This window comes from Lutjanus erythropterus, chromosome 13, assembly GCF_056507025.1.
Source record: "Lutjanus erythropterus isolate fLutEry1 chromosome 13, fLutEry1.hap2, whole genome shotgun sequence".
In the NCBI taxonomy this organism is placed as follows: Eukaryota; Metazoa; Chordata; class Actinopteri; order Lutjaniformes; family Lutjanidae; genus Lutjanus; species Lutjanus erythropterus.
Genome location: NC_139329.1, coordinates 4,647,677 through 4,661,624, shown reverse-complemented (window position 1 = coordinate 4,661,624; position 13,948 = coordinate 4,647,677). Strand labels below are relative to the sequence as shown.

The 13,948-nt window shown below is 39.6% G+C and overlaps 1 protein-coding gene across 1 annotated transcript; it reads left to right on the top strand.

Annotated features, from left to right (window-relative positions):
- Positions 1-1,217: 1,217 nt before the first annotated feature.
- Positions 1,218-13,453, top strand: LOC146316030 (uncharacterized). The gene is made up of 9 exons (XM_084734618.1): positions 1,218-1,388; positions 1,569-1,655; positions 3,078-3,151; positions 3,538-3,673; positions 7,855-8,054; positions 10,117-10,395; positions 10,525-10,695; positions 12,891-13,130; positions 13,234-13,453. Exons 1-9 carry the CDS (start codon positions 1,327-1,329, stop codon positions 13,269-13,271), a joined length of 1,287 nt encoding a protein of 428 aa, XP_084590744.1. The 5' UTR covers positions 1,218-1,326; the 3' UTR covers positions 13,272-13,453.
- Positions 13,454-13,948: the final 495 nt, after the last annotated feature.

Here is a 13,948-nt window from a genome sequence, read left to right as displayed (position 1 = left end):
GAATTCCCCTCAGGATGGACAGACATGTTATAGATGTAATGTGCACCGAATAGTTAAAAAGAAATCGCTGTAAACCAATTTTGATCACAAAAATACAAATGTATGTAGATTGTAAAAGATAAATGAAGAGTATGGATCTAGCAGGACTTTGAGCGGCATTGAGTGTTATCAGATAGGGAGGACCTGAGCAACATCCAACAAGACTGTTCCTGTTTTTACCTTGTGTTTGATTTCCAGTGTTACAAACATAGGGCATAGGGCGGTTATGTCTAGTCTGCAAAGATGATGCTGTTTCTCCAGAAAATAAGTGCTTCAAGTATAGATGTCTGATATATATACTGCAAAATGATGAGCATGAGGAAACTAGTGGCAACAAAAAGGATTGAAACATGATTTGCTAGGATCAGTGGTTTAAGAAGTATTCAGATCCTATTACTTTAAGTAAATGCACAAATACAGCAATGTCAAAGTTCTCTGTTACATGTAAAAGTCCATCAAGTGGCCTACATAAGTATTAAGCCTGATGTTGTTAAAGTGTGAAAGTTAATGTTGTGATTTGGTCGCTCTGACTGATATATTTTATGTGTTATTGTTATCAGTGTGTAAGCAGTATGCTACTGTTGTAGGTGCCGGGGTGGGGGGTGGGGTGGGGGGGTTATAAAGTTAGTTTAGAAAGTTGGGCTAGTTTAGTCCAGTGGATCCAACCTAGGGTCAGGCCTCTCCAAAGAGTCACCAGATAAATGTGAGGGGTCATGGGGTGATTGATTAAGAAGAAAAAAACTTATGACACACAAATGATTTCAGTTTTTGGAATTTTTCTGTAATGTTTGATTTTTCATGAAATATTTGATTATTTCAACATTTATTTAAACCATGTGAGAAGTTTAGATGGAAAAGTCATTTAGGGTCACTTAAAAGCTTGTTATATTATCCATTGTGCCTAATATTCACCTGAAAAGTAACTCAAGTAGTCAAATAAATGTAGTTGAGTAGAAAGCACAATAGTTGCCTCTGAAATGTAGCAAGTGGGGTTGAAGTGTAAAGTAGCAGTAAATGGAAATACGCTCTCCAATATTAATAAAAATCTTCAGACATAATCAGTTTATCGGTTTTATTTGACCACTACCGTCCTGGTCCAGTAGGTGGCGGTAATGCACCTGTAAACTGGCTAATCAAACCCGCCAGAAGAAGAACTCCACCTCTTTCTGCTCCTCCTCCTCTCCACTACAGGGAGAGTTGCAGCAAACCGCTGGTGCAGAAACATTTCCATCTCTGTCTGTCATTAAAAGCTTATGTGAATTAGGGGGAAGTTGCCGTGCAGATAAAATGTCGTCCTGGGCGAAATCATCTGCCTCAGCTCGGCGGACACCTGCTAACCCCAATGGAAGGTAAGCCGTATGGTTTCCTGTAGCAGCTTTAGCATTAGCAGCTAATATGCAAGCTAGGTAGCAACCATAGCAGAAAACAAAACATTGTGGTTTCTACCAACGAATAACCACCCGTTTAATGTTACTAACATTAGTTGTAGTTGTTGGGACACACAGTGAACTCCTTCTTGTGATGTGCAGTGCTCAACAGCTGCGTCTGTTCCGGAGAGCAGCGCCATACCCCACCAGAGAGGACAGGACCGAGGAGCTGAAGGATGCCCTGGAGAGGTACAGCTGCAAATTCACATAACGGCAGCACAACGAAATTCAACGCTAATGAAGTGGAAAGAGTCATATACGATGAGTCCCTCGTGGAGCTCCAGAGAATTCATAGGCCAGGATCACAATTTAAAGGAGTGTGGACTACAGAATATTAAGCAATGCATCTCTGTAACTGCAGTGTGAAAGGGGATGTTTTTTTTTTTATGTGTTGCCCAAAGCATCAGAAAATTCTGAACGAAAACTAACCAGCAACCCTTGGAATACACAATATTGAATATGTCAAATTATCCCAACTCATTTTGGCTGATTGCCCATACTGATATATGAACATTTTTTCCACCTTATTGCAGAGCACATCAAGTCTTTCTCATAGTTGCATTGACATATTATTCTGCCTTTTCTTATCATGATGGTCCACTGACAGATGCATTTATAAAATGCAATGCTTTTTAAGATAAGAAAACTACTGCTGGCTGGTTCCTTCTCTTCACAAATCTGTCATAGGTATTGGGCAATTAAGAGATTGGAAATTAAATTCTCACAATCCTTGCATGACCAATCATGAAAATAGCAACTTTGCAAAATTGCTACCCATTTTGGATACATAATTAAAGTATCAACTTATCAGTCAGTGATATCTGCAGAAATGTTTATTTGAGGCTGATACACATATTTCACTTTATCTCTCTTTGTCGGCCGGTGCCAGCATGGTTGTATTGTCATGCTACATGTCTTCACAGTGCAAGCGTCCTTTTAACTCAGGATAGTCCACAGACTTCACTGCAGACAACTTTCATTGTAACCGTTTTCTAACAAAGGAGCGGTTCTAGTAAAAAGTTAATTTTGTAGTTGAGTTTTATGTTGTCATTTCTGATTAAGTGTAGGATAAGTGTAGGATAATTCAACACAAACTTCTTAGTTTGAACGCTTGGCCGCCACAAGCCAGTTATCCCTGTGGTAACTTTTCTGACACCTCCTGCTTAAAACCCAAAAAGTCAGAACTCTGAGAATTCTTTTTACAAAGTCAAAAACTGTTGGACTTTTATATCTGAGACCCTGTCTCTTTTGAAGCATACGTAACTGTCTAAAAAATTTCAGAGACTGTAGTGACACTTTTGCCTCATAGTTTGAAGATTGTTGGTTGGAATCCTGGTTTGGACATAGTGTTTTTGTGTGGACTTTGCATGTTGTCCCTGTGCCAGCATAGGTTTTCACTGGACACTTTCTCCAACCATCAAAAACAATTCTCCTGTCAGAACACTTGACCAAAGTGCTGGCTTAGAACTGGCTGGTCCCTGTTTGCTGGACAGTGGCAGCGACTGAATCTGACTGTATAATTGTATTTTGTATGGTTGCATATACCACAATTAAGTTGATCTTTAAAATGTAACTTTAAGAGATGCTCCTGTTTTACCCCTCTTCTTTCAGCTATGAAGAACTAGAACAAATGCAGAACTACACTGGAAGTGTGACGTATGAAGCGTATAAGCATCAGCCCACTGGTGAGACATTTTCTTTAAATTGCTCACAAAGCAAATTTTTTTTGTATGCTTTTTGTTAAAATGTGGTGCTCAAAAAACTTGCACCCCAAGACACCATTTTCTTCTTAATTTCTTTAAAAAATTCTTGGAAGGTCCATGCTTTGCCATTGTGAGACTGCATCTTGGAATAAATGGAACTGCCATATCCCATTAGTTGATACTAAATAACCCCTCCAATGTTATGTTGTGCCCTAAAGTTTATCCATCAAAAATGAAATGCCACATCACTGGCAAATTAACCAAAAAGTCTGCTCTCATTTCTCTACCCCTTTCTAAATTTTCCTGTCTTTAATTCTCCACTGTGTCCTGCTTAACTTCCCCCTCATTCTCTCTAACTCCTTCACCAGCCAAGCCTCCAGCCAAGCCAGAGGGCTGCACACCAGCAGACAGGCGTAAAGCTCTGTATCAGAAATTCTACAAACAGGTGCAGGAGGAGAGGAAGCCGGCCGACTGCGTGGTCCTCTCTGTTACCAACCAGTGCCTGTGAGTACTTACAACAACAATACAAACCAAAAGCAGTTGAAGTAGAGCTTTGGGCAGCCTTTACATGTCAGACTTTAATAGTTTATACATAGCTGCCAGTCAGTGAGACGAGACTGATGGATGTAATGTAATTGTCCATGTTTTCGGGGGCCAGCCAAGAATATTTAGGCTCAAGCGTTTATGTCAGCAGCACACACTCTGTTCTGTTGACACTTGGCTGGAACTATATATCCAAATTCACTTTCATACTTGGACCTCTAAGAATAAGTGGATGGTACATCGGATGCGTCATATGTGCAAAGACCTTTATTCTTTAATCATGAGTTTTTTATCAGCCCTCAGCCCTATTAGGGATGTCATAAGAACCAGTACTTTGGCGCCAAGTCAATGCCAAAATGTGTCAGTGCTCTTGTTTTTTTTTTTTTTTTTTTTTTTTTTTTTTTTTTTTTTTTTTAAGTGACAGAGGTAGTTGTTCTGGACATGACAGGGACAGCATAAACACCTGTAGTGAGCTGTTAAATGCCACAGCAAGGAGAGGGACGCCTACCATCACCGAACAACTTCACATGTAAGATAGCGACATGTGCAGCTGCAGCAACAGCTCCGCTTTGACTCATCCAAAAGAAAAAGTAGTGATGTGCGGATCGACCCAGTTAACTGTTGACTTTATAGAAAATGCTACCGTTACGACATGCGGGTCAAATGACAAAGCAACAGCTGGAGTAAGTTTTAATGACTCCCAGTAACATTGTGTTCAGTAGCCCTCCTTCCATCTTCCTTTGCCTCCCTCTATCTCCCTGTCAGTCAAACACACTTTGGCTGCAGCAGTGCACACAGCAGCACATCCAGAGTGCTCCGTCAGTGCAGCTGATCAGTGCTCAAAGCACGACAAAATAGGTTTAATCTTTAAACTTTGGACTCTGTTCTTTTGCTACACTGTGTAGCTGAACACCAGACTAAAAAATACAGTATAGACCTACAGATGCGTACTGCTGTTAAAATTAACTGTGAAAATAAGAAGCAAAAATGAGAGAATGAGGGAAAAAAAGAAATAAACATTTTCACACCTGCTGTATTTGGCTGGGTTCAATCGGACTGTGGTCCATTTGCCCATTTAGTGCGGTTCGTTTGGGCTGGTGTGAAAGCTGTTAATTGAACCCTGGTGCAGACCAAACAACCAGACCAAGTCTGCCTGAAAAATGTGTCCTGGTATGTTTCCATAAACTTCTGTCAGTCCCTGGAATTTAATTTACCTCCTGGGTCCTGATGATGCAGAATGACAATCACCTAAACTGTCCAATCAACACGTTACCTGTCAGTCTGTAAAACCTTGTGTTTCTTCCTCTTGGTTCGTTTGTAAAAAGCCAATATGAACACAAACCAGACCAGAGTTAAAATGCAACATTTCATTTTTTTTCTTTAGGTCCGGACCAAATGAACTGATCTACATGTGTGAAAACACCTTACTTACCTTAGTATCGAACAAGGTATTGAGAATCGTGAAAATTCAGAAGTATTTTTTTATTTATTTATTTTCTACAATTCCTGGACAGTGTATCAAAATGCAAAAACCCACAGATTAAAGCTGAAGAGGAATGAATGTGAGGCTTGGCCACTACATAATTATACATATAAATGAATATTTTCATATATGATAAGTCAGTGTAGCTGTTGTGAGATTAGTATTATATCCACAAGCAACAGTTGGCTGACTGCTGAATCAGAACGGGATTTGATTCAACTGTTGGAGATAAGCAGGTGACTCCACGACTATTTGTATTTGACAGCAGCACTCCCAGTGGTTCTGCAGTACGCAGAGCTCTACAGCAAGGCCGTCTATCATAATCAGTCATAATGACAAAAACACAAAGAGAACGAGGCCCATGTTATTCTTTCGAAGGGTTGACAAGCTCAGTATGTTTTAAACTATTGTGTTGAATGATTATACCTGTCCAATTAACGTTGATTTATGATCACTGACAGGAGGGTCCCTGTTTCTTTCCTCCTGACAGCAATATATCTGACTCATGTCACTGTCATGTCTTTAGAGCTAGTTAGAGACTGCATGAAGGTTTTTATGCTCCACACGTCTTGCTCTGTTCTAAGTATCCCCAGGAGCCTATTTTGCTGTAGAAGAAAAGTAACTCATAAATAGTAGTTCCACAATCATCTAATCTAAATTTCACCCAATTTATTTATTATTTAATTTTATTACTGCACCAAATTTGTTAGGACAGACACATTTTTAATGCTCAAATAGGACTACTGGGAGCTGGGGTTTGACTTTGAAGCCTTCTCTTATAAGTAAAAATCTACATTTAGTAACATTAATGTAACATTAATCATACCTTTAGGCAAATCCATACCCATAAATACTTGCATGTCATAATCATATATACATATTTATTTCTACATATTCAGAATATTAAATCCAGGCTACCATTTTATTGCGGTTTCAGAGTTGAAACTGATGTCTCAACAACACACTCTTCCACCAAAGCTTGATGTTGTTGAATGCACTCCAATGTAACGGTACATATCAAACATGACTTTGATGATCACACATTCTCTCAAAGCAACTTTATTTCATTAAAAGATTAAATTGTTAGCCTGCATTCTAGTGACACACAACACACAAGTCAAATGTTTTTTTCTTTTTAGTGATGAACAGAAATATACAGCATCATCTTTCACAAAATCTTTGCGAATGTTCCAGCAGTAGATGCTGCACTAAAGCTCATAAATGAGCACCATTAAATTGATGTGCTCTATCTGCTATCATGTGACGTTAATACTGCAATATTGCATCTTATGCACAAAGTGGTGCAGAAGTGCATAAACAGTTACACTCTTGACACAATGCAACATCATAAATGAATTAATGCGTAAGATTCTCATACACAAACAGTTAATATGAAGTTGTGCCAGATGTGGCAGCTGTGTTGCCGACACGATTATAGTAGCTAACTAACCCAGTTAGGTCTCCTGCAGGTGCACAGTACAAAAGGACACGCCTACCACATAACACACCCTCGAAACAGTTACTGTTTGGTTTGGTTTGAAATCATGTTAATCCATGGCGTTATCTCAGGGGGTGTGACAGCTTGGATGCTTTGCACTAACAGTGAATTTCATTGGTGGCTCAATTTCACTGTGGGGAAACAAAGTATCAGAATGTCCATAGAAACTTATCAAACTACTCCTGCAACATAAACCTCTTTTCCTCTGATGTTCTTGAGATTGGTACATTCCAAACACTCGTTTTGGCTAAAACATGCATCACTTGCAACTACACTTGCATACGTTGACCTCTGCATACAGACAAACTGCCAACTGTGCTGGTGACAAGCAGATGCTCTCTATTTAGATGGATTTTGCCCTGTTTTTCTTTTTTTATGCCTCCATTTTCTTTCTCAAACTGCTTTGCCTTCTTCTATGTTGGTGGATGACTTCCTGCATTTAGCAGAAATGATATCGCTGATCTTCTAATATATTTCCCCATTTATGGCTGCTGAATGTTTGAGCAAAGAATACATCTGGGAAGAAGCCTTTGCTCTATGATGCAGGGGGACTAATATGAAAACATGACATTTACCATTGATGCTTCAGAAAGGTGAAATGTAAAATGCCACCAAACCCACCCATATCCAAGCATTTATCTAGACTATGTCAAACACCACGGTTCTACAGAGTTGTTTCCCACTGCCAATACCTACTACGGTAGTTTTAAAGTTTTAGTGCACATATTTTCTTTGACAGAAGGACCAATATTCTTTGCAGATTCAAAATCAAGTAATTTAAGTCCTCCATTTGAATAAGACCCCCGATTTATTTGATGTATTACCTACACACACACACACACACACACACACACACACACACACACACACACACACTACGCCAACACTAAATACAACTATGAGAGATCCAGAAACTTGTGTCAGTGCCATATAAAGCTCTATGTAATACTGCACTTGGTCCTGGCAAATAAAAGATCTGCACATGCAGAGTTCACCACACAAAAAGGAATGCTGACTTACAGTTGCATTCTTGTCGTTAAAACACACTATAAATCAAGAAAGAACCCTTTGTTCCTCTGAGAGACATAATTCTCCATATGCCAGCTGAGTCACTTAACGTCAACATGTCAAGTTAACAAAGTGTTTCTCTTCCTCTCAAAGGGATTACCCCAAATCGCTAAGCCAGTGTTTGCAGGAGCGTGGCCTGTCAGTGGAAATGCTCTACCTTCAGGCGGAATCAGGCCTGACCCGGGCCCTGCAGGATATCCGAGCAGACGGCTCCTCGTTATGTATTCTGGTGGAGCAGACAAACGTAGCTCTGTCGTCCTGCACTGTTATCATATTCTCAGAATCCCTCAAAAGTAAGTCCCTACCCCTCATTCCTTCAAGCTTAGCCAGACCACCTCAGTTGCAACCCTCCATCCCTTCTCAACTAACGATCTGTGATTCTACCAACATATCTTGGATACAGACAAATAAATACTCCCATTAAAACACATACAAGTAGAGTCCTCAAGCAACAATTCTGCACCCAACTCTTGTTGCCTGTACATTTCCATCAAGTCTGGACAATATTCATTTAGTATACACATAAATACCTCTGCTGGCAGATCATCCACTGGCTGCCACTGGTACACACTTTGACATGACATCACATTACATACTTAAATTGAAGGAAACCTTAAAAGTAGCAAAGTAGGAATAGTTCCACATTTTGGTTTGGTTTCTTGCCTTGCCAGGAGATCCATACAACTCTCATATCTGTAAATATGAAGCTACTAGCACCTTTAAAGCTCACTAATTAACGCTTTAAATCTTGCATCCCATTTACACCTGGTATTAAAATGGGATCCATATGCAGATAAGTTATCCAGATTGTTCTACACGTTGTGTTTAAGCCTACCTAAGATCAGAACCACCTCCAGATGTGGTCAGGTAGATCTGACCACATTCCATTACATAGCATTTACACCTTGCATTGACATGTGTTTTTCTCCATCTGGATATCTTACACAGATACATATTGTATTTCAATACCAGCTGTAAAATGGGTATAACTTTGTCTCTCCAGGAAGTTACTGCACCCTGGCAAGTTATTTTATGTTTGGACAGAGCCAGCCTAGCTGGTTCTAGTCGTTATGTTATTATTGGACAGACATGAGTGATACGGATCTTAAGTGTGACAGACAAGACAAGCATATTTTCCAAAATGTGAAATTATTCCTTAAAAGGAAAACTATGGTTTATTTTCATAGCTGGGGCCATCAGCTTTATAGGTTATGATAAGGTTGTACTCACCTGTTGGTGAGGTCTGTAGACATAGTTACATCACTAACAACCAGCGGTCAGAAAATATGTGAATAAATTCCCAACATAGTCAAACTTATTTTGAAGAAAGAAACAAATTCAGACTCTAAAGTTACCACCCAAACTATCCGTTTTAAACATTATAGTTTAGAGACTGACTTTCTGATTTACTTTTCTCAGCCATCAGTATTTGCTCTAGTCACGCACACTCATAGTTGTCCTGTGCAATGAGGGACTATTAATGGACACTTAAAGGGTGATGTTGTCACCTTCTGACACCTCTGGTAAGTCGGATGTTTAACCAGTGGAGCTTATGACCACAGCTATGATAATAAAACCCATGTTCTAAGAAAACCTACTTTTTTCTTTGTTGATTCAATATGAGCCTTATGCTATTTATGATGGTCTACACCCACCTAAACAAAAAAAAAACAACAACAAATGGAATGCAGAACTGTCATTACTACAGTTATTTCTATATTTATACTGAATGTCATATTAGTGTACATAACCCATTTGGAAACCTGTGTAATTTAGATACTCCTAAATACTACACAATGCACAAACACCTACATAATACAAATCACAAATATATATTGTTTAAAACAAGAAAATTACAACTGTACAATACATTTTAGTGTGATCTACACAACCAAAGTATAATGAATGAAATAGTCGATGTCCTTAAAACAAATACAGTAAAGGAATTAATTAATTTAAACACAAAATCATTTAAAGTGCTTTGGTTACACATGTCTGAATGCACATATGCTTTTTATGTCCAGGAACAACAACAGTTGTGAAAAAAGTTACTGATAAATGCACATCTTTACATAAATTGCATGGCCCTCATTGCACCTCCCCTTCCAACAAACTACAACCTGCACTCAAAAGTACCTATTCAAAAGTTCTACATACCACAGTACCAAATTATCAGCTGAGTTTGCTGACCGCATTACATTAAAACAAAATCGTTCTCAGTATGACCTGCGAGACCCGTAAGAATCCCACTGATTTTACTGCCATTTCTATGGTTTTTGTCTTGTTCCACCTCTTTCTTTCCCTTTGGTCCGTCCTGACACCTCATCATTAACATTCCCATTTCCACCCTCTCAGTACATCGCAACATGCCCAAAGAACAGGCCATGGACTTTGTTGCGGCCGAGTACAGTCACGGACTAGTCAAAGAGCGCCTGCCGAGGGACCCTGCAGACATTGCAGCACAGGCGTCACAGCTGCTGGATGACTTTCTGGATCGAGAAAAGATCGAGCGCCACGCTGTTCCCTCTGATACCCGCCCGCTCCTCATGCTGTTAGCTGAGGGGGTGCATCTCTACCCTGAGGAGCTGGAAACCATCTCGGAGTATGTCCGTTCACGACTGGAGCACATACAAGGTGGGACACTAAATAAACTGTAGTGCCTATAAGAGCTGGGACTTAACTTTATTTGTTCTTTCCTTCTCTTTTGTCATACCTTTCCTGTCTGTTGTGGTTCCTTCATTTTTTTTCTGTCTTTTTCTCCAGCCTCCAACAATGAGGGGAAGAGAGGTAACATGTTACCTCCAGGACTTGGGAAACCGCCTCCTCTGCTTCCTACTCCACCCGGGCCCCCTCAACCACAGTCCGCAGCTGGAGCAGGGGGGTCCATGATGGACCACCCCTCACCTCCGTCCATTCCTCTCTTGCCATCCCCAGGTTAGTATGTTTCACAGTAATACTGTCATACAGCACCAGGAGGTTAGAGTTAGATCTTTTAAAAATCTATTTTAATGCGCTTGTCAGAGGCTTCTTGTACTGTCGGCAAGATATTCATCTCTGATCACACTTCTCACACTGTTCTGTCACTTTAACAAGTTACTTACAGGCTTTTCAGTATAGATCTCAGTTTAAAAATGACTTGATGGCCAAAATCAAGCACTTAAATAGATTATTACCTACTAGATAGCCACAGGTTTTTGTAAATCTATTTACAAATACTTGAAATTGCCTGAGAAAATGTTATCTATAACCTATAAGTTTGTTTGAAAGGTGCTGATTCAACTCAGTCATATACTCAGTGATGAGTGGTGAGATTACATTACAGTGAGTGGTCTTTCTAATATTATGTCCCTTTTGTGTATATAATAGGCCTTTTCCACCACATGGCACATCTTTGCTTGTCTCAACTTGACTTTCTTGGTTTTCCATTACTGATAGTACCTAATGAGCTGATCCAATACTAAAAGGTGATGTGAAAACAAAGCAGAGCATTGATTGGTCAGAGGGAATCATCAATCAACATTTTTACCTGTTTAAATAAGAAATAAATAAATTTTTAAATAGTCAGGTTACATTCATAGCAACCACATTTTTTTATTCACAGATGTCACAGGGTTCTGTGTAACTCCTCAAAACTGGAAAAACAGTAGTGTAGTCGGAAAAGTATTATGATGGTGTGATTTATTATGCCAGTCCAAGATGCAAACAGTAATATTTACAAAAAAGTGGGGAAAAAAAGGATGATAAACAGGTGTAAAAAAAATCTTTATAAAAGAGTTTTTCAGTAACTCAAATACCTTTCAACAACAACAACAAAAAAAAAAATCCTGCACACTATAGATAGATGTTACCTTCTGTGTAACCAAGACAGGACTGACTCATCCACGGCCAAAGTAGCACCCTTTAAACCAGCTTCCCCACCCACTAGGCTTAGTATTCACATGAAAAACACAATCAGCACATTTTATTGCCAGATATATTTACAGCTTCTTAAACTTCAAATATATGTAAAGCAAAAATTAACTGTATTTTTGTGAATGTTCCCCTTAAACCAACACAAGTTATTTAACTTCACAAGCAGGAAATGTAATTCTGCAGGTTACATGAACATGAAAATGCACAAGAACAGACTATTTAACAGAGCAGTAAGTTACGCCCCTGTTTTGCCAGCCAAAATTCAGTCAGCGAGGTGAATATGCAACACACTTCCACATGGTAAGCGACACAACGAATGAGTGAATGTGTGCCTAAACGGAAGTAGAACTACCAAGTGTGCACCCTTGGTCACGCTATGGAAACGGAGAAGGTTTTATTTATTTTTTTTATTATTATTATTTAGTAAAGTGGGAAAGGGAGCAGTGCAGATGTATGAACAAACTCCCTTCATATCCACTGTTGAGTAGCATAGCTCCTGTTTGTGTGCACAGTGAGTTGTGTGGTGGAGTGGGAGAGAGCCAGCGGCAGAAAGTGACAGTGAATGCGAGCTGAGCCAAGGAAAAGGTGAACAGGGAAGTTGTCAGTCATGCAGTAAATGTATAGTGTAGGTTACCAGGGCTGCAACTAACAATTATTTTCATTGTCGATTTTTTTTCTTGATTAATTGATTATTTGGTTGATCTATAAAAAGTCAGAAAATGGTGGTTAGTGTTTCCCAAAGCCTAATATGACATCCTCAAGTGTCTTTATTTGTCCTCAACTCAAAGAAGCCCACAGTATTCAGTTTACACAGAAAAATCACTTTTAAGAAGCTGGAATTAGAGTATTTGGACTTTTTCCTTGAAAATAAAAGCAAAATGATTAATCAATTATCAAAATAGTTTTTATATTATTTTGCCTTCATTTAACCAGATAAGTCAATTGACAACCAGTTCTCATTTACAATGACAACCTGGCCAAGAGGCAGCGACAGGCGACAAGTTGATACAGGACAATAAAACATAGATACATCTGGTACAAGAAAACTATCCCATACAAACTAAAACATACCTACCTCTACTACTTGGAGTGGAAAGCAAAGCAGTTGAGTTTGAGCTGTACCATGCTGTGGAAGAAAGGCATAAATAACATGACATAATTACATCTACAGTATCTATCACAACATAGATGTGGTTTCATTCTGCGTCTCCTTTCAGGCTCTCATCCAAAGACCAAACCTCCTCCACTGCTGTCTTTGCATCGACCTCCTTTATTAGGCACCCCATCTACAAGAGGCCCCCTGTCCTCACACATGCCCTATGGCGCCTCCGCTATACCCCACGGGCCCCTACTCCACCACGCTCCTCCATACCATCCAGGCCCCAGGGGCCCTCATGGGATTAGAGGAGCCCCACCAACTCTAAAGAGTTCCCGCCCTCCACTTCTCGCTTCTCCAGGTGGGCTGCTCCTACTGAGTGAATACTGAGTACAAAACATACGAGAAACATTGCTTAAGTTTTGTTTTGATGTTTTGAATGTTTGTTTCCTCTCTCTTATCAGGTCCCCCTCCTCCACGACCTGGCGGGGCCCGGCACTAAAAAAAAAATAAATAAATCACACACACTGTTACACATGCAGGCTACAATTGCCAGCGGTATTTTGAATTTTTCACCTGACTTTAGAACAGAAGACTGCCCCTTGCATAGGATACCTGTTCTGACTTTTATATATAAAAAAAAAAAAAAAAAAAAAAAAAAATAGTGAACCACATTCAGTTAGATGAAAAAGATGTTTGCTATTATCAACTCATTGTGGCTGGACTGATGGAGGATGGCATAGAGTATGACTGATCATTTGTAAGTTTCTTTTCCTACATCCCAGTAACCGTTGTTCTTTTCTTCTCTTTATGTGCTGTGTTTCTCACGCACAGTCATCCCATAAAAAAGCCTATTATTTCCAGTTTGCCTTTAATAGTCTCCATAAAGTTGGTGCAGGTATCAGTGACAGCTGGATAAATCTTGGACATCTGAGTTGACTAGCTGGACTGTACAGAAAATGCTGTTCATCAGTGAAGAGCTGGTTCGTGCATAGACCTTGACTCCACTGGGCACGGCTCTGCGACATTGCGTCTGCAATGTGGTTTTGTTCTGTACTCTGCATGGCTTCATATTCCACCAAGAGTGTTTCAGAAACAGAGCATTTTGCCTGCCTGATGTCGTTGACTCCCTGTTGATTCGGTCATTTTTTCCTCAATATTTGTTTTTCTACCGTGGCT